The 27,198-nt window shown below is 41.0% G+C and overlaps 1 protein-coding gene across 5 annotated transcripts in view; it reads left to right on the forward strand.

Annotated features, from left to right (window-relative positions):
* LOC146833145 (ohanin-like) overlaps positions 1 to 27,198 on the forward strand; it is a 189,197-nt gene that overhangs the window by 158,052 nt on the left and 3,947 nt on the right. For 4 of the 5 annotated variants that reach the window (XM_085600774.1, XM_085600775.1, XM_085600776.1 and 1 more), the window contains 4 exons: positions 4,596 to 4,616; positions 8,908 to 8,928; positions 24,477 to 24,497; positions 25,573 to 25,593. In XM_085600774.1, coding sequence (XP_085456900.1) covers positions 4,596 to 4,616; positions 8,908 to 8,928; positions 24,477 to 24,497; positions 25,573 to 25,593 — 84 coding nt within the window. The remainder of the gene's footprint in view (positions 1 to 4,595; positions 4,617 to 8,907; positions 8,929 to 24,476; positions 24,498 to 25,572; positions 25,594 to 27,198) is intronic. The other variant, XM_085600777.1, reaches the window with a different exon arrangement.

The following is a 27,198-nucleotide window of genomic DNA, read 5'->3' on the forward strand; positions in this document are numbered from 1 at the left end:
TAAACATCTTTGAATTAGGCAATTGCGCTTCTATTCTTTTTACATGCTTCTCTTAGCTGGGGGTAATATTTCTCACCACTGAGAGATCACTTTCCCTACATCATACCCAATTTTGGATGTGTATGTGTTCCAAGCCCATCACCACCCAGGAAACAGATTTGCCTATAAAGTGTTAGGAGTGCATGTTGTGAAAGATTTTATGTGTGGGAGTAGGTCTTTATCGTGCTGTTGTGGAGTTCTCTATTGGTGCAGTGCATAGGGTTAACTTTTGGCCTACAGTGATGAAGAGTGGTGCTTTACGCTAGGTGATTGCTATGCTTAGCAAGCTGTACCTTGACACATGGGCCTTAAATATCCACAAAGAGTGAACTTATGTAAACCTTTCTTCAGGAAGCATGGAATACGATAGCGCCTGATACTTGCCTCCTCCTCGAGGTTTGTTAGGGATCTGATGGAGGGGAGTGAGATGCAGAAAATGTGCGCTCAATTGTGCAGTGAGCCCACACCTGCTCTGTTCTTTACAGATCATTTACTGCTTTTAGAGGCCACTCCAGTTGGGCTTCAATGTGGCATCTGTTACTGTGTTGTATATTCCAACAGAAATAATCTTCCATTTAGTATCCCAAAGGCCACCGTTGTGTACTCTGGACATGGGAGACCCTGGTTAATATGTCCTTGTATTATTTCAACTGGTTGTCTCAAGCTTTAATGCAAAGACAGTGGCTACTCCTTCCTCCCTTCTAAGAAGGCATATATAGTCATGTTACAGGTGCAAACATGATTTTGAGGAAATAGAGGGACTGATATGCAGGCGCATTTTCGGGCTAAGGAATTTTGGTTCCTGTCAGTCAGTTCAAGTGTACTGTTCGCTGAAATGTGAAATCAGCTAGGGTTCAGCAAAGGCAGCCTTTATTGAATTGGCAATATTAGATTGCACAGGTCTTGCCAATACCTTACTCCTCTTGCAAAGGAGTACCTGCTTAAATTTTGGAAGTGACAATATTTGAAATGAAATTAATTTTCTTGATGATTTTTGAACTCAAAGGAGTTTTTTGTCGCCTTGCTAGAGATGCTGGTTGGAAACCCTTTTTGAGAAAATCAACTTTATCAATGTATGTTTGCATTGAAAAGCAAAGTTTTGTTTCTTATGTGGGAGTGATATTGAATTTTTGAAACTCATTATTTGGAATTATCATGCCCCTTAAGCAGGAAAGAAGGATCTTTTGCACTTGCTTGACTGAACAGGGTTAAGTGTTTGATGTCCTAGCATGAGATGCTTGAGAAATTATCCAATTTGGGGAGTCAGAAAGACTGATTGATGAACTCTAGTGCTATCGGAACGTATTTGGGGACCTTGAATTGTTCAGACAGTTAGTGGCAATTGGTAGAGTATCTGTCTTTTCCTTCTATATTATGTTTATGTTACTATCAATCAATCAATTAATCATGGGTGTGTAAAGTGTGACTACTCACCCATGAGGGTGTCAGGCGGTTGGGGGGCTGCTGGTCCTTCTGGGTGTGGAGGATCATTCGAAGAGTCAGGTCGTGAGGTCCTTCTTGAATTGGGTCAGCGACGTGGATTGTCTGAGGTGGAGGGGAAGGGTGTTGCAGGTCTTGGCGGCGAGGTAGGGAAAGGAACTTCCTCCAGTTCTGGTCTTGTGGATCCTGGGGACTGAGACTAGGACACGATGGGCTGAATGGAGTTGTCTGGCAGGAACGTGGAATGCGAGGGGCTAGTTCAGGTATGCTCGTCCTATGTTGTGGAGAGCTTTGTAGGCATGTCTGAGGAGCTTGAAGGTGATTTTCTTGTTGACCAGAAGCCAGTGGAGTTGTCTGAGGTGTTGTGTGATGTAGCTGCGGTGGGGGATGTCAAGGACCAGTCTGGTGGCGGCGTTTTGGACATTCCTGTAGTTTCTTGTGCTGTTTCTGGGTGAGGTCAGTGTAGAGTGTGTTGTTGTAGTCGAGTTTGCTGGTGAGGAGTGTGTGGGTGACAGCCTTTCTGGATACTGTGGGGATCCATATGAATGCCTTTCTTCATCTGAATGTCTTTCTGACTATGCGTTTTGTTAGGGTCTATGTGATATATATATATATATATATCATTTATTTTGTTTTGTTAACCTTATACAACTAGCCGTAGCGAATTTCTCACTGAGTCAGTGGAGCAAATGTTTGGAGAAGAAATTGGTGAATACTAACAAACTCGACAATGAGGGTCTTCCTAACATTTTGGGCATCTGAGTGCATCGGAGAAGATGTGCCGAAGTGTAATATTACTCCTCTTTGCGGTAATATTATGTATGTTTAAATCCCTATATGGGTACAGATTCAACTATGGTGAATTTTAAAAGTGTCTTTGCTTACATAAGTCAAGTTACTTGCACACGTAGGTTCAACTTAACCTGTAGATGCCATTGGAAATTGAATCCATAGGATGTTTAGGAGGATAGGATAGTACGACTTAACACGTGCATCGACAAGTGGGTTTCTGGATGGCCAATATGTGAAGGGTCAATGCGACATTGTGTGCTAAAAGCTGTATTTGAAGAGCTGGTGTTATTCAAAAGCAAAAAAGGTCACAGAATTGTGGCTGCTTTTCAGAATCATAGTAAGAAATGAATATTGCTCTCCATAGTATAATGGTATATGGTTTGCAAGCTTTAGAAAATTCATGGAAGTGCAGTAGTAGAAAATGGTAAGATCGTTTTAACATGAGACGAAAATACTAGAAGAATTTGATATCTTTCATTTCTATGCCTAGGATAACATGATAAAGCTGTTACTGTATTGCAGACGGAGGTGTATAAATAATTTAGAGTAATACAGGCAGTTCAAGAAGTGATTGATTGCAACTAGATAATAATTCAGGAACTTTAGAGGAATCATTTGAAACAGGGGAGGTGGGAAGCTTTGTTTGTGCAGTACCGGAAGCACATCATAAAAAAGCCTTCACATGTATGGTTGTGTGGCACTCGGGATAATGATGACGTTTCCCAGATACAAGGGGTTAAGGAAGCTGCTGCTCGTGTTTTTTTCCCACTCAGTAGTCTGAAATAGACAGCAGAGATTATAAAAGAATTTAGTGCCTCTGATGTGTGCACGTTCCATTCTTAAAATGCACCAAACTGAGTAACTCCTCAGAAATGCGGCAGTTGACAAAGGTAAGTGGGGAAAGTCAAGCATTCAACATAGATTATCTGGGTGCAAGGTTACCATTTAGCAATGTTAAGCTCCCTTTCTCACCACTGCCTTATATATATTTCTGCTTCCACAATATATCTCTGAAATTGTCTGTAATTTTTTTGCTGGATATGGAAATGAAAAAAAAGGTAAGCAAAGGTTTTGAAAACAGGTCCCGGATGCCATAATTTGCCCTGCTGGTAAGCCCCCTCCCGCTATACTTCATTCATTGATTTATGATGCGTATGAGAGACTGTAAATCTTCAGAGCCCCATACATTTTTGATTATTGCAGTTTAAAATCATATTTGCTTATGGATAGTAGCATTCTCATAATGAATGAATTGAGTTTGTAAAGTGCACAATACCCAAGGGTGTCTTAGCGCTGGGAAGTCACAACAGACCTGCCATTAGTATTCAAAATACACAAAAAACCTTAACCCCCCCCCCCCCCCACCAGACTAAAATAAAATCATCAGAAATGTGATTTCTAGAACTGAAATAAATTTTGGCAGGAATTTACTTTAATTTGTTATGTCTTCGGTGAATGTAGGCGAAATACAAGCAGACCTTGAAGTAACAAGAACAAGTTCTTTAATAAACCAGTCATTTAGTAGAGCTATAAGAAATACTCCATCTTAGCATCCTCCATCAAAAGTCCAGCAGATGTCCCTAGTAAACAATTCAAGAACTGTACAAGGGTAAGCATTTGAAAATAATAATAGTGATCTTTAATAAGCTCATTCATACAGTACTGGAAGCACATCAAGTCAAGTCTTCAAATGTATGCTTGATTAAGAAGTAACCAGATCAAGATAGTGCTGAAATTGCCCAAAACTAGTATGGGTAACTGTTTTAAACAATACATTTGCCTCTTCCTTAGAAATAGATTGGTGCATAAACTTATGCTTTTCTGACCTCACAGAAACAATTTGATATGTTTTGTCTTTAAGCATGATACAACTATGCAAAAAGTGTTTGATTAAAACTAGAAAGCAATTCAAGACCTTTACAGAGATAGCGAAACACAGGGGTAGCGACCGTTGATAGCCTCAATTTTATGTTGGTGGAAGCTCATGAAATCAGACTTGAAGTATATGGTTAGGTGCAAGATCAGGTTAGTGAAGTCACTCAAATACAAAGCATTGCAGCTCAGATACTTCAAAAGTTTGCAATGGAATATTGCAGATAATGTAAAAGTCGTGATGCTGATATATGCACTCTCTATATTCATATTTCACCAAACTGAGCAACACCACAGCAATGCTACAGTTGATAAAGGTAGGTGGAACATTCAAAGTGAGGAATACTGAGCAACCATTCTTCACCCTTTCATTTGAAATACAATTCATTTTTGCAGCCAGTTGTCTGTGTCCTTATCTCTGATATTGTCTCTGTCCTTTCTTTTTCTTGCAGGATGTGGAAGTAAAAAAGGAGGTATGCATTGTTTCTGAAAACATGACAAAATGCAAAATACAAACAGCAAGAATTTACCATTATAAATGTTCTGTCATTGGTAAATGAATGCCTACTAAAAATACTGGGACATATTGAAGTAAAAGGAACCAAATCTGTATGAGGAACCAGCAATGTTGTAGAGCCAGAAAAAACATTCTCTCAGATCCTCCACCAGCATCCCTTTAGCAGCCTCCACACGAGATGTACTTTCAGTGTCATCCCAACCACTACTACTCCTTGTAACATACGGTCAAAAATAGTGTTAGTTAAGGGGTGATGATCCACCGTAAGCAACAGACACAATCCCCCCTCTGGTGAATCCCTAAAATTACTAAATTAACCGCAGAGGAGATTGTCATCTCCTGCACATACTATTTGCAGCATTGGGTTCTACTCGACTAGACCACAAACACACACAATGCAATAGGGCAGTCTTCTGAGACACCATACCATTGGGCCACCACAACATTTTCAGTCAAGATTTCACTGTCCTGGGTTCCAATGTGTTGTAGCCTATACAGGAACTTTCCAGGCAAGTAATGTTTCAATCTAGAAAGTGACTATGTTAGCCATTAGAGTGGCCCTGCCATTGCTTATATAGTGGAAGACTGCTCCTAGCTAGACCACTCATCGTCTGAAAAACACACATTCATCGATATTCTACTACAATTGCTGTGTTCGGTCTTGCATCTTGGCTTGACTCCATAATTTACCTATGAATACATCCAATGTGTTTAGAGGACCACCCTGTGAAGCAGATTCGAAGCAGAATGCACTGCATTATGATTTTGTGGCCCAAACATCTGTGGGCTGGTGTAGGACAGATGGATTACATTTTGGCCAATTTGAGTAGCCAAGATGCTGAGCCATGAGACAACTTCGTGACCATTCAGTAATCTGGATCAGCAGAAGTGGTCAAAATATGCACAGTTTGTAGATTTCTCACTAGGAAGAATCTTACAAGAAGTTTCATACATTTCTTGCATAGTATTTCACTCCAAGGTATATCACCAGGGAGTGCCAGGATGCCATTGCTTTCTCCTCTATTACTGCTACTGCTACTGCTGTGGATAACCGTGCCACTGGAGGAGCAACTACATCTGAGTACCGAGTAGTTTTTTAAAAGTAGCTCGATCTTGGGAAGTTATATTTTTGCTGATCTTATTGCATTAAATATGGAACAGGACCTAACTTAAAGTTGGCTGGTAAGAGAGTCTGGAGTATGTGCTTATTCCTTCTCTTGAAGGTTCTCCTCCAGTGAAGCTTGCCATCATAACCCTAGGTCAGAAGTTAGTTTGCTGGCCGATTCTCTACCAAAGTAGAATCTCCCATGGAGGAGTTGCCGATTCTTTGGTAACCGAAGGAAGGCCCATTACAAGCAAACTGTTTTGGGGTAAGAGATTCCAAATTGTGTACCCCTGTCACTATAGACTATTCAGTTTCACAGAAGAGATAGGAACTACCAGTATGTTCATCAGATATTATTTTCAACATGCTGGAAACAGCAGCGTAGTGTGCAATCAGCCTTCTCTTTGTACCACCATAACTGATCCTGTAGAAGACCCTTTTGACCCACAAGTGATTCTTCAGCATTTCTAGATCTGGTAAAATAACTATTCTTCTGATTGCAAACTGTGTCCTGGATCCTGATTTGTCAGCTTTAACTTCAATCACTGCCTCAGTACATGGTATTTTGCTGTCCTGAAAGTGCATCTTGAAAAAAAGTATTTAGCCTAATTAAGCTTACAGTTTTCAAAGCTGGTTTATATTTTGTTATCTTCCCTAGGTCTGTTAATCTGCAAACTGTTCTGGCCTCCATTTCATTTTCTGTAATGTTTTTATTGAGTGTAAATACTGTATTTTAGCAATATTGTTTTGCTGGTTGGGAAATTAGCATTTATTGCAAACATTTAAATATGTTTAATAGTCCAGGAATCTTCTCAAGCAAATTCTCTGCCTAGTCAGATGGGTACAAAGGACATATTTGAAAGTGCATTGAATATGAACTTTTATTCTTTTGTTCAGCTACTAAGAACCAAGGTGAAGGTAATGGTTGATGTAGTGGAATAAGGAAAGTTGGAGAATGTGCCGAGATGTAACTTGTAATGCAAGCTTAATTTGTTACAGTTTGAATTATCATAGAGAAAATAGCGAAAGATATCAACTAAATTCAGAATGGCTGGTACTTTCAAAGTTGCTTTTGCACTCTGCACTGAGGTCTTTGTGTTGCAATGTTGAATTAGTGTCTGCATTAGTCTTGTGATGAAGAGTGGTGTCTCAGCAGGCTACAAGCAAATCCACTGATTCATCTTATTCATCCACTGCCCAGTTTGTCCACGTATCCTCTGTGGCCTCTGCCACAACTTGACGTTCATCCACCATACTTTGTGTGCTGATTCCGCGTGTCAGGGTCTTGCCAGCACATGATGCCCGCTAAGCATGTTGCTGAGCAGACTGGAAAATGGGGTTCAAAATTCTACATCTCATAGCCGAGGTTAGTTGGAATTTACGAAGAGTTTAACAATTTTTTGTTTGAGCCACAGTAGTTCGAAGTTCCTATATCCATTTTTCACAATTATTGTGATACCTGAAAATTCATAGTGCCCTTTATGAAACTAGGTTCCAGGCCAAGTTAGACAGATATATAAGAAAGCCTGGTCTTACACTCTGTTACTTCAAGAAGGGCATATTTTAAAAACTATTTTGAAGTCACTATAAATTTAAAGAAAATATTTACTGAACCAAAAAGTGCTTCTAATTTAGTAGAACTTTCTTTATATGAAATTACTGCCCTAGTCATCAAGAGTGTTATCCCATATTTTCATGAAGTGGTAGCAATCTCTGCTCTGAGGCATTTTTTGGAAGCAAATAATAAAACTGAACAAATACAAAAGTTTCTGATGTATTTTCTTTGAAAATAACAAGTTCCTAGAAAGACCTAAGTCTTCCACATTTACCATTGCGAACCTGTATCAAAGAAAAGTTACTGTTGAGAGAAATGAATTTATCAGCGAGGGAAATATAGATAATCTATTGTCAAATGGAGAATTATAGGTATCCTTTCAAATGAATAATTTTCATACTAGTAGCTGTCAAATGTGAATAGATGTGATGCAGCTTTATTAAGAACACAGAATATCCCAGTTTCATTTGGGTCGATGATTTCGTAGCAATGGATAATGGCCTCCATCTTAAGAACTTTTTGCAGAACTCTGACGCAATTCTGATCATGCATTAAAGATCCTGGCAACAGTTTTAAGAATTTTAATTGCTGAAGTTATTCAAAAAGCTATTCACCAACACATTTTGAATACAATCAACAAAACTTCATCAAATACAAAGATAAAGCACTATGAAGTACGTGCTACAGATAATCATGGATTGGCAAATTAAGCTACTCAAGTTGACCTGTTTAAGGAGTCTGTGTCAAGGAAAAGTCTTTAAAAAAATTATAAGGAGAATTTCAAAACATAGATACATTTTATTAAGTGGAAATCTGGGCTCAGGGGATAACATGCTGGAGGGTTTGTTTCTGATTGATGCCCAGGAAAGCATATGTGATATATAAGACACACATGAACAATTCACAGTAGATATTAGATCCAAGAGAACTTGCAGTCATAAAAGAAAGGGTAACATTTTACTGGAAATTCCCTTCTTTTTCAGTGAATTCACATACAACTACATAAGAAAGATTAAACCAAACAAAATTAAGGGTTGAAAATAGAAACACAATAAAGACTAGGCCATGTAAAGTAGGATTCCATAAAACAGGGGAATTCAATCCTATGTAATCAGACGTTAAGGGATTTTTTGTCACCTTGGTACTTTATCAGAAGCCCTGTGTTTACACATTGCAGGAATCACCAAGAGGGAGAGTCTTGATTTGGGATCAGAATCCCATTAATGTAGATGAGGGTGACAAGCACACTCAGTGTCATCATTGACTATGTTTCCAGTCCTGAGTTTTTAACATACAAATCAGTAATTACAGATGAGCTTGTCTAATGAGTTAATCGAAAGCAAATTAAGCCATAAAACAATTTCCAAAGAAATGCATTTGATCCAGGTCCCTTCTACCTTGCACTCAACCAGACTGAGCAAGTTATTTGTAACTCTGCACCTGACTGGGGTAGATGAGGCATTGCGAAGAATATAAATGTTTCTCGAGGGTAAGCTCTCACCTTCTCACCCTCGTTACGAACAGATGTTGATTTTCTCTCAACTGTCAGTGTCCTGATGCCTGATATTGTCCTTTCTTTCTTTTCAGACGATTGCAACTCAGATCAAGGTATGCTTAGAAAAAACCTAGGTGTCTCCTTCTTCAAAACTGTTATGTAAAATAGTAATTGGAAATGCCATTTCTTTCTATCTTCGATCTATGTTAAAATGACACAAGTAGCTTGATAGGTAGAAATACAAATGCCAGGGTCTACTACTACAGCATTAAAATCATCTACAAGAATATTTGCAGACGCTTCTCTACTGTATTGCTGTTATAGTACGTACATGACATTAACCTCCTCTTTGGGTCTGGCTAAAGAAAGTTTTTCTAGAATTTGTCATATCGACGCACGCATAACATAGTGAAAGTTTTTGGGTCGACCCACTTCAGGCTTTGGCTTACTCATGTGAGTCACTCAGTCATTGGCTCAATGGTACGTCGATCACATTTAAGACCAGACCATGGCATTTTGTGTATGGATTGAAATTTCATTACATAACGCATACTATTCCTATCGAGGAGTTGAAGTGCTGTGTATGTTTGTTTTTTCCTGCATTTGTTGTTCAAATTAGTGTTGGGGTCGAAGTAATTCACAAAATGCTCAATTGATTCACACAAAAAACAACAATAAACAAAGACTGTAAAAAAGCACCTAGACCCTTGGTTAAGTATCCGTGTCTGCATCTATTAACGTGAAACAGATCGGCTGATCAGTGATGTACACTTCGTTTAAGAAAGTCCCCGTCAGTGTGGTCTAGTTTACCTTGATGTTTGAGAACGTTCTTCGGATAGGAAGCATCCATTACATTCATGCTACTGTGGACTAGTAGATCAGGCAACAGATCCCATCCTTCTGACCAGCAACGTAAACCCAAGCGGGAAACCTCCCTTATGACACAAACATTACCACGCAATGCCTTTACCGCACAATGCCTTTACCACGCATTGTGTTTACAACGCAACACTTTAACACAGTTTGATGGTCTCCTGATCCTAAGGGCCTCTCTCAAACTACAGATAATACTCATTGAAAACACATTCAGTGTGCCTTAAAATTATAGAGGCTGTTAATAGGTTTCCTCACTCTGTAACCTCAAAAAGGTAACCCTCCGTTGACCTCTTTACCCAGGTCCTGTCTGGTGACTGCATGCTATTGTGTTGGAGTGCACTTGATGCAGCTACAGGCATGCCTACTAGCCACCCCATTTAAGGTTGGACTAGTGACCTTGGGCAAATCAGGCCCCTTATTTTAATGAAGCTTTAGCTCTCTGTTTTACAAAAACTAATATTTACAGTTCCAGTTCATAGAGTGAGCTTTGGGTTGGCCCCATTGCTCATGATTGACAGTATTTCATTCACTCTCCTTTGCTTGCTTCTTATCTTATTTCCTTTTTGGGGAATTGTCCCTCTCTGGAGCATAGTTGTTTGGTGTTTGTAGGTCTTTAATTTTTGCAAACCCGTAACAGGTAGTCTGTTGCACTTTTCTGTTCACCAAAATCATCTGTAATGGTATAAGGCAAGCTCTGACTAAAGCCTCAGTTCTCTTAAACTGCTACTCTTGTCCCCCAGACAGATTTTGTCTATGGTGTCTCTCCAGTAGTCGAAACCCTGCATAGACAGTTGGGAGATAAAAGGTGCTGAATATATCAGCCTAGTATTAGTCAGCATAATCTTCTTCATTGTTGCATTATTCTGTGCAAGTTTGTAGTAAAAGGATTCTGGGTCTGATGTATTGAACCCTGCAAAGTATGCAAATTTCTGTGCGAATGTGGCAGAACTACCCTTTGGTGGTTTTGGGCAATGTTCCCATTGATGGTAAGTGTTAGCAGTGCATGGTACACTTGCTCTATGCAAAAAATGATAACCATAATGCTGGTAACAAAACATGGTATCATAATCGGGTGTATCTTCATACAATTCCCTGTAAGAAAATGCAGCAGACTGTTCTAAATCTGAAAGCATAGTATTTACAGTTTCAATGTCCCAATCAGTTCACATGATGACGTATGTGGCTTCACAGATTGTACTGTAGAGCGTTCTGGGAGATAATGTCCGTTCAGAAGCTGAAAAAAGCCAGTCACTGTGCCAATCCAAATTAACAGGTATACTACCCCTATTGCAAACCAAATGTGCAACCAAGGTGACACAAAGTAAGTCTTTTTGAGCAAAAGATAGAATTGTAGAAGTTTCTCTTACTTTGAAATGGGTGCCGTTTGATCAGGTTCACTTGGATCTGAGGAGAAATCATCGAAGTTGATGAAGTAGCCAAACACAGTTCAATCTATCTTTTGTAGCTCTGTAGCTTTTTGTAGAACTGGCAGATGTGTTGTTTGAAGGCACATTAATGTAGACATCATTGTTGGGCCGAATTGCAACTTTCATTGTTGTTTCTTCTTGATGTTTTTCAATTTCAACTGAAACGATTTGTGCTCCATTATTTGGTACTCCTTCACTTTGTGTAGTGGAGTCTTGAATGGTTAATAGTCTTTCCATCTGAACTTCCTGTATAGTAGCAAGAGGAGATCTGTAGCTACTCAGGATCCCACACGGCCTACTGTTGAGAATCAGCCACATGATGCGGTTTGATTAGATCAATGGAGACAAATCTTTTCTCTTTTTTGCCGGCAAGAGGCAGAAGAAGTACTGTTCTTGTTCCCACAACCACCAGGACAGGTACAGGTGCTCTGTAAGATGGCCCGAAACTCTCTTCTGTACACAATATTTTCCCTGACTAAGTCCCTAATCTGCAGGACCCAGGCAGGTCTGCCAGAACTGGTTTCACTTCTCCAGTGGTGGTGCGTTTGATGTGTATGTTGCTTTGTAACGCCCGGAATTCATTGAGTTCCTGTAAAACAGCCAAACGGTCCTTCTGTTCAAATGGTTTTGCATCCGCCACTGTGCTAGCACAATCGAGATCAGGTACCCACATTCTTGTCTCTAACAGGATTTCATAAGGGGTACGACCTCCCAAGGATTTTCTTGGCATATTGAGTGCCCTCTGGACCCCGTATAGGTGATTAACCCAACTACCACCCGCACCTAATACCCTAGTTGTTAAGGATTGCTTTAGGTCCCGGTTTTTCCTCTCCACCACCTAATTTTCCTCTGGATGGTAGGGGGAGGAGTACCGCAAGGCCACGCCCATACTTTCCAAGTCTTCCTTGTAGGCCCGAGAGCTAAACTCAGGGCCACGGTCAGAATGTAACATGCCAATTGCGTATGTCCCGATGAAGACTCGCAAATCCTTTATAACAGTTCGAGCATCAGCCGAGCGGTAGGGTCAAACCCATAGAAATCTAGCGCATGAATTCACTGCTACCAAGATGTACTTGTAAGCCCCGTCTGAATTTAAGGGGTTGTAGTGGTCAAAATAGACACATGGCAGAGGTCTGTCTGAAATCAGTAATGGTGTTTGTGATGGCCTGTGGATGGTGGAACCCTTCCTCTGCTGGTAAATATCACTCTTCAGGACATAGTCCTTTGTTTGTTTTGTCAGCCCCTACCACCAGTAGCGCTGCTTCAATAATGAAATTGTTGCAGTGACTCCTGCAGGTTCCGAGCCCAGACCCTTGTGTGTAGCAAGAATTAAACCTAACCTGCGATCTTTGTTTGGTATTACTTTAATCCCCCACTCCTGGAATTTGAGCATACGGTGTGTTTTGCACATCGAACTTGTGGGAGTACTTGAGTGGAAAGTCTTTTGGCAGGACAGCAGAGCCGTTCTTTGTGGCATTGATAGCTACTAGTATATCTCCGTCTATTCTTGTGTGTGAACAGGTGATTGCAGCAATGGCAGAAGTTCGTACTGTCGCCTTGGCGGTTTCCTCAGCCAGTGAATTCCTTTCAATGTGGATGCCAACACGCTGATGACTTAAGGTGTGAATAACTTGAGCCCGTGGCAGGAATGCTTTCAGATTTGCCTCTTGTTACCATAACAATTTATGCTTTATCGTGCCACCTGTGGTATCTTTAAACCCATTCTGTCCCTAGTAGTGAAGATATTAATTGTAAGATGGCACACAGTAAAATGAATCGCACACAATCAGTGTGGGAAATTCCCGATCTGTATACTGTAGTGCTAGTATCAGGGCTTTTAGTTCTGCCAGCTGCGCTGTACAATCTCCCAGAGATTGCGTAGTCGTATTGCTGGGATGGAACTTACCATCCTGCATAGACCTTTCACTATAACACACGCAGCGCTATATTGCTGTTTACTTACAATGGCAGGTTGAGCAGAACCGTCAGTGTAAATGATGTATTCATACTGATCTAGAGGCAAGATTTCTTTCGATGGAGGGTATTCTTGTTCGTACTGCAGAAATGCTTGTGTTCTCAGTGTAGGATCATATCTATATTCTACATCTGTTGCAGTGAGAGAATTGTCCCATTGTATCCAAAGTGAATGCAATGCAGTTGCATTTGGCATGCTGGCTTGGTTTACCGCTTCTAAAGTCAGTATCAGGGTTACAACGATGATGCGTTTCCCCTGTGCTAATGCTCTTTCTCTCCCTACAGCAGTCTGTACTGCCATCAGTATTTCTTCTGTAGCTGCACATCTATTTTCAGCATTCATGTACAAATGCGATTTGTACCCAATTGGAACTGTCTCTCCATCATTGAACGCGATGTACGTATACCCTGATAACCTGGGGATGACACATATTACCAGGTTGCGGACATTTACTCGTGTCTGCAAGTGTTTTGAAGCTATCATGTAGGCTTGAACTAAACGTAGAGTGTCTGTATGTGTTTGAGTCCACTTGTTCGCTGAGAAATCTGGTCTGATTAGATCGTAGATAGGTTTGACTTTTTTGCTTAGTCTTGAATGTATGTTCTGCCGAAATGTATAAATCCTAAAATGGATTGTAAACCCTTCAGAGTCTTTGCAGGCTGCATTAGCGAGTATTTTTCTAAAAAAATTGGTGGGCAGGCTTTTCCCTTCACTTGACGGCTCACATCCCAAAAATAGGACCCTGAGATGGGCAATTTTCGATTTTTTGAAGTTAAATTTGTAGCCCAAATTGGCAAAACCAACAATTATGATGTTCATCCTGCACAAGTATTCAAGTAATTCATCGTCCGTTAGATAAATATCATCTACATAGGACACTGCCTCCTCATCGCAAGTTTGTAATAGCTTTGACACTCTTGCTGAGAACAGCTGTTCTTATAGCCTTGGGGCAGACAACAAAATTGACGCTGAGTGGCAAGGGCAGAAAATCCTGTCAAATATCTGCTTTCAGGAGCTATATTTTGGCAGAAGAATCCTTTCGAGATATCTAATGTTGTTTTGTATTGCTTCCACACAATGTTATTCATTAATGCGGCACTATGTGAGTTCTGAACTGCAAATGTTTTTGTGTATGTGTTCAAATGTCTGTAATCTAAAACCAAACGATATGTGCTGTCAGGTTTCATGATGGGAAACAAAGGGTTGTTCATTGGCGAGGTGCAAGTTTCAATCACACCTTGGTATTTAAGTTGGTCTAAGATTTCTTTGACCTGTTTCTAAGCCTCATTGGTAATAGGGTACTGTCTCTGTGAAGTTGGAGTAGTTTTTATGATGTTTGAACTCCACGTCCCACCCTACATGGTTGCAGTATAATGCCGGAGCTAGCGTTTGCGCCACCTCCAGCGCATATGAGTGTATTAAGGAAACAGGAACGAGGTCGGAGAAGGCAGGCACAATGATGCTTTCACCCTTTGGGCAATCCATTACAAATTCTTGGCCAATCGCTTTCAGCTAACAGGATGTCATATCCAAATGTCAAATTTTTCCAAGAGACCTTTAATTTTTCTTGAGATGTCCCCCTCTATTTGGAGAATAATTTCTTGTAGACAGTGTGGGACACTCACTCTTGTATCAGGTGTTTCTACCTTGATGTATTCATTCAATACTGCTGTCACCAGAAATTCCTTCAGGTTCTGGCAAGCTATTGTTACTTCTGCCGCGCTGTCTAGCATCGTCAGAGCCCATTTCCCGTTCAGAAGCTGAGTCCTCAGTAACCTGGGCATTTCTGATGTTTAAGCCAGCTACTTTCTAGTTTTTGAATTGAGTCTTTGCTCTAGGTTGCTCTTCCTGTTTGATAATGAAATCTGAATTGTGATGTGTTTTCCTTTGGTCAATCTTCAGTCTTTTGTTCTGACCGTCCAGTTTTTATTTGCTGGTAAGTTAACGGGACTTCAATGTCCTCGTATGGGATGTATTCTTCCAGTGGATCATTTCAATGTATTCGTGGAACAAATGTGTCTGTGGATCTGCAGGAGGGAATTTCACCCAGGAATAGAATACCTCTGATCGGAACACCTCGTGTGCCTCAATCACAAAAGTAACATGGCCACCTGTTACAGGTACGCCATGTTCTACCAATTTCAGAGTTACTGCCTGTCTGCAGTTCTCTGTGATGTTTAGAGCGTTAGCAAATTCTTCTCCTTCAGTGCTTCCACTGCTACTCGCAGATTCAGTCATTTTTGAAAGGAGAAGAAAGAAAAGGTTTAAGAGGTAGGGTTTAGCACAATATGGAAACCTTTAATACTTACAAGCTTGTCTAAACCTTCAGCCAATACACAGGGTGTACCTGCTGAGCTGAGGCGGATTATCCTTCCCACTTCAGACGTCTCTGAAAAATGTGAGTAGGGCTGTCTGAGAAAGCACGACTGAACTACTCAGATTTTACTGTGTAATATAAGAACAAAACCAACATTGGCGGCGCCATGTTGTGTAGTTCCTAGGACCCCCCAGGACCTGCGCCTTTTGGATGATCTATATAGTTCATAAAGGTATGTAGTTAGTACAGTCGCAGAGTTGAAGAGCAGTCTTAGAGTTTGCATAAATACACAGTTGCTATGGTTGCAGCGTTAGTATAGTTTCAGGGTCAATGTAGAGTTACACAGTCAATTTAGGTATTTTCTGATAATTACATGTTATACTTAAGATTATGTAATTAGTATTGTTACTGAGATGAATTAGTTGAGTAGTATGGTAGTTACTATAATTTAAAATCTATATAGTTAGTAAGGGTACAGAGAGTTGCAGAGTTAGTGTGCTTATGTTACTATGGTTAAAATGTTAGGATAGTTAGTCACTCAGTTCTACTTGAACAGTCATTTTAATTAGTTGGTATAATTTAATGTAATACTAATTTACTTAATTGGTACTGATACAGAGGTAAAATGAATAGAGTTACATAGTAAAGAAAATGAAGTGGCAGTTTAGCTGAAAGATGCCTTGGTGTTCACTGAGTTCAACGTTCATCGAGTCGCCTTATATCCTCCCATCACTTGTCTGAGAGATGCTCCATAAACACCTGCACTGTACATGGCAATCGTAACACATTTGCCTGGTAAATGTGTAGCAACTCTGCGGGGGTGTCTTCTTCAAATTTTCTTGCAAAGTTATCTAGTGCGGCAGTGGCTTTCAAAAATAATTGTTTCCTAGCTTTAACTGCCTAGGACCATGTCCCCTTCTGGTCAAAGAGAATACCTAAATAAAGGTATGTCTTAGTAAAATTAACCTTTTTGTTGTCAATGTATATGTCTCTGCATTTGTGCTACCTCTCCCCGCCCTCATAATAAAAGCTTTTGAGGTGCTCACTCTAAGGCCCAGATTATGCATAAATATAGTAAAACTTGTCAGTACCCTTGGGAGCCCCTGTTGTGTTCGGGACATCAGTACGACATTGTGCATTTACAGAAGGGCGGGTATAGGGCGGTTATCGATTTGCGGCAGGTGCTGGCACTGATCTAATAAGGCTTGGCCCAATCCGTTAGTGTACAGTGTAAATAAAAAGGGTGCCAAGTTGCAGCCCTGTATATTGAACAATGCCCTGCATTCACTCCTAGCCCCATAGCTAACTCTTGCCTTCGCATCGCAAGAGAGCTGCCTCAAGAAGTGTACAAGTGGAGCTTCCACGCCCATATCAACTAGTGTCTTTCATAATTTGTCATGCACTACGCAGTCAAGGTTTGCAGTTAATTAAGTCTATGAATGCCAGGTATAGCCTGTCCTGTTGGGCCAATGTATACTTCACCAGTATGATTATTAAATGTAGAACCTGCTCTACTGCAGCTAGGCCCTGCCGAAAGCCAAATTGTAACTCAGATAAAATATTATCATCTTCAGCCCAGTCTTGGAGTCTATTTAGTATGATGCGCCCCACCACCTTGACCAAGGAATCCAACAGGGATTTTGGCGATAACACGCAGGGCTCTGGTGGTCACCTTTCTTAAATATTGGTACCAGTGTTGATTCTGGCCAGGTCGTAATAAAGCCAGACGAACAAAATTCTGCAATTACCTGAGTTAAAAGAGGCATTTTGGATTTATAAAGATCTACGGGGACTCCGTCAGGGCGGGGTGCTTTCCCTCCCTTACTTGCCTTATTTGCACAGTTCACCTCTTCTAGAGTGAAGAGAAGGTCTATAGGGTAATTAATTACTTGGGGATGTTGTTCCCTGCATCAACTGTGGGATATCCTTGGATATCTCATATGAAAAAGCACTTCAACACCTCATCAGGGGTAGCAAGTGCTATATAAATGAAATTACAATACAATACAGTGTTTTTGAATGGATCAGTTGTACCCTTCCACTGCTTACATTCAGGTAACATTCACTTTATCAGGATGGTGAGTCACACAAGATCCAAGGGGTTACAGTATCATGCACAGAACTTTCACCTCACCATCATCTTCGCTTCAGGCACTGGCTATCTGCTCTGTGGGTGACCACATGTTGCCCTTTCACAAGGAGCACACACACACATACTCACACACACACAACATCCCCTATTCTGCCAGGGACTCATGAACTAGTGTGACTGTTCACTTTCTTTTTTATCCAAAAGCACACATCTGTCTTTCCAATATTATAAAGACCTTTGGATTCATGATACATTTTTTTGTAATTATTTGTTGGGCTTGGCGACAGAGCTGAATGTGAGGCACCCTCTGGTGCCTGCCTGTAACTGCATCACTGCGCACTGGAGAGACATTGTACATTGCTGTGAGGTTCTTTGCATTAGTATTCATAAAGGTATTTGGAAGTTCATCATTGGATGATTTTAACACACATTTGACTATACAAATTCGGTGGTACGCATTGCCGGGTAGTTACTTTGACTTTGCCAATCATTGTTGAACTTTCTTGCTGATTTGGTCATAAGTGTTTTTACTCCATCTTGTTGTTATCAAACCGCGCTCAACAGCCTCAACACATAACGACGGCTGTCCATCCACTATCCTATGCATCATGGTGCCTAAGCGTGAGCGGTTTTGCGATGTCTTTTCACTATGTGTGAGATTTCTCTTGGATCTAGGCATTCGGTTTTCACCTGTCTGATGCTCGCATGTTGTATTTTCCTCCGTGTTCTAGATTTCTAGTGGATTAAATCCTGTACTTCGTGTGACTTATTCCCTGAATTCTCTCTCCTTAAGTAAGTGCTAGACTGTACGTCTTCCCCCGATTTGTTTTAATAAACACAATAATCTGGGAGCAGTGACTATACTCTCTTTTTCCCTTTGACTTCAGCTACATTTCTGCATATAAGCAACCAGCCTCCCTGAACATACAGCACAGTCATACTCCTGAGTTTAAAAGTAGGTAATAGTTACCCTACCGATTCCTTTAGCGCCAATCCCTCTACTCACTGCTCTTTTCTCACACACACACTTTTGATTATTCGCAGGTGCTCGCAATTACCTTGTCCTGATGAAGACCCCAACGTGAGGACTAATTTACCCTCCATGACAGCGGTCGAAACGTAGACTGCTCTACTTCTACACAGACTATAAAAACAAAATTATGTAATACGCATGTATATTAGATTTATGTGTTTATCCAGGAACTATTGACCTATGTTAGGACGGAAAGGTCCTACACTATGTACAAATGATGTATATATGTCACAACACCCTTTCCTTGTCCTTCTCTCACTCATCCACCACTTCCTACCCACTTCTCCTTCCTCTTTAATCACTAAGAGCACTGTACTTTTGCATCGCAACGTACTGGAGCAACTGTGTTGCCAAAATATAAAATGCTTTGAATTTAAATCACATTTTCTTTCATTTCTTGCTGAGACTCAACCTCCCTCCAGTGACAGCTTAGATATTAATGCTCTGGATGCCAATATTACCAACTGGCTTACAATGGCTAGCGACCAATTTGCCCCCCTCTCTCGGTTTCCCCGCTCCCGACACAGTAATTCTTATAAATGGTTCAATTCAGCTCTGAAATCTCAACAACTCGAGCTACGTCAAGCGGAGCGTAGGTGGAGACGCAATTATCTGAGCGTCGACAGGGAGATGTACGTCCTTGCACGTAATGAATATAAAAAAGCCATTACCACCACCAAGGCTGCTTTTTTCTCTAAGAGAATACTAACTGCCCCTAATAAATCTAAAGAGATATTCAAGGTTCTGGCTGAATTGACATCTGATGCCAGGACACTCCCCAACCAGGCCCCCTCTGCTGAGTCATGCAATGCCTTGAATTCTTTTTTCATTGATAAGATCTCGGCAATCAAAAATTCTATTCCTTATTCTCCCTCGACGGCTATTGTCGCAGCCCCCTCTATTAACACTTCTACCTTGACCTGTTTTCCGACTCTTGATCCCGACTCCTTAGCCGAATTGGCCACGCGCGTGAAATCCGGCTCCCCCAAGGACTGCTGCCCCCCTACTGTGTTCCGCGAGATCTGTCGCATTCTTCCGCATAGTGTTTTACCCCTACTTAATGCCTCCCTCAGCTCCGGAATAGTTCCCAGGTTATTCAAGGAGGCTATCCTAGTGCCTCTGTTGAAAAAGCCTGGCGCGGACCCTGAGGTCCTCGCAAACTATCGGCCTATTTCCCTCCTGCCCTACCTGTCTAAGATCTTGGAGGCACATGTCACCATCTGCCTCTCGCAATTCATTGAGGAATCCAACTTTCTAGAATCAAATGAAGCCGGCTTTAGACCTCTCCACTCCACCGAGACGGTCATCCTTGCCGTGATGGACAACCTCAGAAGCAATGCTGACAGAGGCTCCCCCCAGGCATTGGTCCTCCTGGATTTGTCGGCAGCATTCGACACGGTGGATCATGCCATCTTACTCCACCGTGTCGAGTCAGCTGGAATCCGTGGGGTCGCTCTGACCTGTGTCAGGTCTTTCCTTGAGGGAAGATCTCAAGCTGTCAAACTGGGCCCTTTCAGAGCCACCAGCGTTCCGTCACCTTGCGGTGTCCCCCAAGGTTCTTCTCTGTCTCCTCTCCTTTTTAATCTGTATCTCTAACCCCTTATCCATTCTCTGGGTAAGTGGGACGTCACCGTGTTCAACTACGCGGATGACTTACAAATTGTTTTCCCCCTTACCTCCCCTGATGCTATTATTAACTTCCAGGCAGTCATGATACACATCCAGCATTGGATGAATCAAAACCAACTAAAGCTTAATCCTGGGAAAACTGAGCTCCTTCTTCCTGGGAGGAGCGCCTCCCTCTGGGGCCCTCAGTTCTGGCCCTCTGAGCTCGGCCCTTCGCCTCTCCCAGCTGACCGTGTAAAGTGTCTGGGGGTCATTATCGACTCTGAGCTCAGTCTCAAGGCCCAGGTGAGCGCCGTAACCTCCACTTGTATGTTTCAGCTCTACAGAATACGGAAAGTTGCCCACCTCTTGACCTCGGAAGCCTTACTACAGGTCATAATAGCACTGGTGATGTCCCGTCTGGATTTCTCCAATTCCCTTTACCTTGGCCTCCCAAAATCCTTGCTGTCCAGGCTACAGCTTATTCAAAACCAGGCCGCTAGACTCGCCTTCAAGATTCCAAGATGGCAGTCGGCTAGACCTTTGCTCCATCAATTACACTGGCTGCCTATCAGTGAAAGAATAGCCTTCAAGATCTGCTGCCTGGTTTTCAAAGCCCAGACTGGTTCCTCTCCGGCTTTCGTGAAGTCCTTGGTTACTTCTTACTGTCCCTCTCGTACCCTGAGGTCCACTCATCTCCAGCTTCTGGTTACCCCCCGCGTCAAATTTTCTAGGTTAGGTGGACGCAGCTTCTCCCACCTGGCGCCTAAGCTGTGGAATTCTCTCCCACTTTCCCTTAAGACTGAGTCTTGTCTTCTGCCTTTCAGGAAATTTCTGAAAACTCTGCTCTTTTCACATCCCCGTTAAGTTTCTCCTGCTCTGCCTTGGTAGTCTATCAGCGCCAGGAAACCTATGGTGACAGTGCGCTCAATAAATTCCCCTTAACATTAACATTAAATGCCTCATTGGAGATATTATTAAATTTGATTAAGGCATTTAATAATCATACAGTGTGGATTGCGCTTTTCTAACTGTGGTTGTTCTCTCAAAGTAATTGCTACCACGACCACTTATATGTTGTACTGAATTATTGACCCAGGTCGTGTAGTTTCTTGTAGGCTGCCCCATTGAAACTCAATACAGGGCAAATAAGGCACTGTCTGATGGGCTGGTCCGATGGTTCAGTGTGTGGGGCAACTTTTTGGTTGATTGTGGGCCTCTTTCAGGGTCTGCTGGGGGTGCTTTTAATGTTGATCTTCCCTGATATTAAAATAAACATTGCCTGCAGCAAGCCCATATCCATGCAGTCTTCCATACCTTGCAAAAGACACAGCGTGTCTACAAGTTCGAAACTGCCCCAATTTGCAAACATGGGCCACTTTCATTTAACCCTTTCAATTCACTGATGGGGCCACTTTTATTTTGGTGGCAGGGCCTATTTTCTGTCCCAGTCCGACCCTTGTCTTGGATATATTTACCATGGTGGCCACCAGATTATTTCTGGTCGTCGCGTCTCCTCGTCTGTCAGCAGTGTGATGAACTGTGTTCTTTCCTGTTATTTTACTTAAACGAGGAGTGCATGCCTGCAGAGAGGAGCACTTTCTGTTTCTTGCCTTTCGTAGAAAATTGTCCATGAGGAAGGGGGAAATGGAGTTTCAGGTCAGCAAGGTGACTTTCTAAGCAATGTCGGATCAAACAGAGCACAACCTCTACATCACATGGAGAGATATTACAAGAATCACTGCTTAATTCTTATAATGGCTTCTCTAAGTGAACAATGATCTCAGGGGCGTAGCTGCATGGGGGTATTTAGGGTGACACCATCCCCCCCCCAAAAAAAAATGCATTCTTGGATTGAGAGTTGGGTCTGGGGGGCCTGAGTTAGATCTCCCACGCTTTTGTTGGTCCTCGTATGACTAAAAGCTTTTAAGCTGTTATTTTATTTTTACTTTTTATCAGGAATTTAGACAGGGGCCCACCTACTGCAAATTAGCATTGAACTTGTTCCTCATGGTCATCCCTCCACCCTTCTGCATACTGTTTTTTCATCTGGACATTTATGAATCACAGCCCCCCCCCCACGAATCTCCCTGACTAAGCTAAGTCCCTGAATGAGCTCATTTGCATCCGTAGCTCGGAAAGGAAGGAGCCGAATCATCTCCGTTGTTGGATGCATTACGGATGTATCTGCTGTCTTCTGACCAGGAGACAGGTGTTTTTTTTACCATTTGGAGGTCAGTGCTCCCGAGTGAACATTCATGCATTACTGATAGTACTCATACACCTAACATATTAGAAGTCTCACTCCAAACACCACCTCACATCTGCCGCAGATTCGCAGTCACCCCCCAGAACTACTCTTACACCATCCCAGACTAGCAACCACTTTTTGACAGCGCTGACAGCCTTCAAAGTAGTAGTACGACACGACCAACACCAGTCAGTGGCATAACAAAGGCCACCCCAGACCCTGTGGTGCGGGGGGGCCTTCGAGCTCCAAGGGGCCCCTTCAGCACAATATCCTGGCCTGAGTCTGGAGGGGGAGCCCACCTTGTATGTTGCAGGCCCCCCCCCCTCAAGTTTCGTTACGCCACTGACACCAGTCTTACACCCTCCTCCTCATCGCATACTACCCATTGCACTCACACACCACTCACAGACTAACAGTTCCAAACTAATGAAAATGCATACACCCCTCACACAGTAACAGTCCCACACTACCAACAACTCTCTTACACCCCTCACAGAGCAAGAATATCGTACTAACAACAATGCTCTCACATTCTTCAGATTAACAGTTTGACGCTGACAGAAGTCTCACACCCTTCACACATCAATTGGCAGAAACTACTGGAGACACTTATACCCCTTAATAGCAGTCTTACATTTCCAATAGCGCTGACACACACTAGCAGTCTAACACTGACTGCACTCACAAACTACCAATCACACATGGACAGAAGCAGTCCCACAGACTAGCAGCAATGTCAGTGCTTCTGGATTATAACTGGAAGTAGTGCTTCTTTTATGGGTGAATTTGTGTGTGAACTGTTGTGGATGGGTGCGTAAATGAATGCAACATCGACAATGTGTGGATGATGAGATGTTTGCATTTAAGGATATTTGCCTTCCTGCATGGATAATGAATGATTTCATCAATTGCTTCATTCACATTTTCTTCTGCCCCTTAGAAACAAAAATAAATGCTTTTAACCAATGTTAATTTTATATCAAAGATTGCTCTGCAGCTCTCTCAAAAATAACATTTTACAAAATTAAAAACAAAAAGTGTTGGAGAACTCAAAAGACTGTGGCCTCCGCCAGGCCTGCCAATGATTGTTTGGAGTTGGAGACCAGTTACTGCTTACTTTGGATTTACAGTATCTGCAGAGGATCACAGATTGATTGCTGCATTTTATGTGCCCGTTTTCACGCTGAGAAGTGAGCTGTATTTTAGAGTGTGCACTGGTAAGGCTGTAATGGGGTAAGAGGCATTAATACATTTTCCCATTTTGAAAATGCTGATTGTTTGAGAAATTTATTTTCCTGTAGCTTTATAAAAAGCTATGACATGGATAATATTGATTCAGGAGTCCCAGGGGGGTAAAGTATGTACAGAAGAAAGAGTTAAAAGAACTGAGGTTCTAAATTTTCTTGAAACTTCAATTGCACTTGGATTATGATTATCCGTCTTCCAGTTCTATATAGGTCAATTAGCCCATTATCCACAAACTTACAATTAATGCAGCAGTTCGGTGGCTTCTGAGGAAAAAATAGAGATCTGACAAAAACCTGAGCCATGAATCATGGCTAAATTGTATTATTTGGCTAGTTCTTTTGGATAGTAATTACTATCGAAGAGGATGCTGACTTGACTTGACCAGTCTTGCTTTCGCATTGATTTCGGCACAGGAGCCTTATATTCTCAACCGTCCCTGGATTCAGGAGGGAACATTTTTTCTTGATTATATGAATTGAACATCTTTTAGATCTACTATGCTATAAGATCTAAACTGACTGGCGAAGCCCCGATGAAGTCCACACTGGATGGACGAAACGCATCGGCCGTTTGGCTGTCATTTTACTGAACGTGAAGAATAAAGAATTTGTTTCTACAAAAAGGACAGTGGATGGACATCATCATTTTTTGGTGTTGGTGGTGCATTCCACATTTGTGTGAAATAGTTGTATTTGATGTTGCCACTGGATTGTAGTTGATTAATGCTGCTAGACGCACTAGATTGCTAAATAACCAGAACATGGTAATTTACTTGAAAAATAAGCAATATTTGTTACAGATAGATTAAATTAAACTATCTTATGGTTTCTTTTCCAGATACTTCCTTCGTTGTTGTAGGTAAGGATTTTGAGGCAACCCTGTGAGAACACTGATGTAGAACTCTTACCTCACTCTGGCTTCCATCTGCATGGGCTGAATTGTTTCTTGTAGAAGGAGGAATGCAGTATTGTGTTGTGTTCATAATTACAATGATATCAATGAGATATTATGATTCCACAAAAACAGATGTATTAGTTGATTTATTTTGCTACCAGTAAATTATTTACTAGAGCTTGACAATATGTGAAGGGACTCAGGCCTTAACTTATGGACGAAGTAAAGATTTGGCTTAATATGCTGAGTTTCTGAAGGCGAAGGATGTGAGGAGAAATGTTAGTAAGGTATACATTTGATGTGAATGAATTACAAGAAAGAAAAGGAATTAATTGGAAGAAAGAGGTTCAGTAATCATGAGAATATAGAACTGAGCAGTCAATTCCAATGACTTAATACAAATAAAAAGAATCAAATGAAGTTCAGGTAGTTTCTCTTGACTCAGTTTCAGGCTCATCACTAGAAATCATTAAACATTATTGGGATGAGGTAATAACTATAATATGCAATGGGCCACAGCAATGGTTGGAAATGATGCCCTTGGTACGTCTTCCAGCTCTACTGTTCCAACATTTAATATGGGAACCAATTCCCAAGGAAAGGAATTGATGGTATCTCTGTTCATGGATTGCTCTTCACTCGCGTAGCAATGATAATATTCTTCTGCGGAGCTGCCAAAATGAGTTACTCATCAGTGAAGTTTCACCTCTGTATGACACTGGTGGTTCAATAGCACTGCAGTAGTAGTTGAATGGCTATTCTTTCCTGATAGGGAACAACTCCAGTGTCAACCCACTGGCCTAGGAGATGGGAATGCCTTTTAAATTAAGTCCAACTGGAATTGAACACTGTCTGTAGGGGATTTATGAATCTTGCATTGCTTTGAGCAATTGTATCATCTTACTGCAAGTGAAAGCAAGATGGATGTGTTACAGAGAGCAATTGGGATTCAAAAATCTTATTTTCATAATGAAATTCTTAGATGTTCTATTACAACTGCCTTCCAGTAATATATTGCATTGTCTTTATTTGTTTTCAGAAAATGTCCATCAGTATCAAGGTAAGGTTGATGTCTAAAAGCAATACCTCTAGACGTTGACTCAGATTAACAAAATAATTAATATTAAATCTTACAAATAACCAAGTACATAACCAATTCATTTTAATTACCAATGCAAACAAGTCTCAGTACATTATTAAACAGATTTTTCATCACTATTACTTTTTTTATGATTAGTATGATTGTATTACTATTATTGTTTGTAACTTATTATAGTCATTGCTAATATTAGTAATAATACTAACTGTAAATGTTAGTAGCACTATTCTTATTTGTAGTATTTTTATTGTTGTTATTATCAACATTATCACTGTTCATCTAATAATCATTGCAACTTTCCCTGTTGCTACACTGTGTCCAAACATTATCTCTCATTCTTCATTGCATCTACACCTCCAATGTGGAGAGTACTGTCATAAATCCCAGAGCAGTACTCTTCAGTTAATGTATTCTTAATGTATGTTTTGGGCTGTTTCACAACACCATCCTTCTTATCATTGGATCAACATTATATATTTTTTTAAATACACAAAATGCCAAGAAACATTCCTTGCTTCAGCCCAAATCAGAAGCCAAATATTTCACATTTAGGGTCAAGACACGAATGCAATGCTTGTTCCCGAAAGGTCACATTCCAGGCCCAGTGTTTCTTAATTTCTTGGCAAACTTTATTTTGTTTAGTTAGAGCTTCACCTTACAATACAGAGGACTTTTTATGAGGAGGAGATAAAACCTGTATTTAGCAATATCATTGATTCTGACGTCTTCTCACAGTTAAACCTCAGCCCCTTAAAGACTCTGGACAAGGAATGATAACCTAGAAGATTTTTCAAATTTCAAAAGGGTTGTGCCATACTGCTGGCCTGATTACCACCTGCCAACATCACTTCATGTGCTTTCAGACATGCTCTTCTTCACAATTGGTAAAGCCTTGCACTTTGACACTATGGTGAGCTGGCCATTGATCTAGATTAAAGGCTTATTTGGAGTTTGACTGATGGGTACTTCATCGCAAATGTGATGGGTATCTTATCCATATTATTACAAGTGCATTAGGGTATGCGTTTGAAATAACCCCAACTGACACTTAAAGAGATGAACATAATATGCCTTGCTTTAATGAAGCAATACATTTAATACACGTGTCATGGACCATGTGTTGGCATAGAAGCCGTTTAGAATCTGAAAAATAACATTCCTAGGATGATAGTTTTAAATTCTTCTTAAGAATTATAAATGTAAGTCTTTTAAAGCTAGTATGCCTTACTCAAACTATTTATTCAATGCTAGAGTTATGGGTAGAACCAGTATAGAGGCTCTTTTCCTCCTTTTGCCGCTTACATTGCCCTTCCCCCACGTCCATTACTATGGGTTCAATGTATGTTAATACCAATATTCCAAAAACGATCTTTAGGAGTATTGTTGGTGGATAACCCTGCTGACTACAAACTTCCATCTCAATCCAAGAATAGAATACTTCAGTCATATCTTCTTGATCTTCTCCCACTACTTTTTTTTCTGCCATAATGGGAATTCTCATTCTTATAAATGTGCAGAAAGAGCGCGGTGCATATATTTGGGAATTTCTAATTTATCAGTCAGTAC

Source organism: Triturus cristatus, chromosome 4_2 (genome assembly GCF_964204655.1).
Source record: "Triturus cristatus chromosome 4_2, aTriCri1.1, whole genome shotgun sequence".
NCBI lineage: Eukaryota > Metazoa > Chordata > Amphibia > Caudata > Salamandridae > Triturus > Triturus cristatus.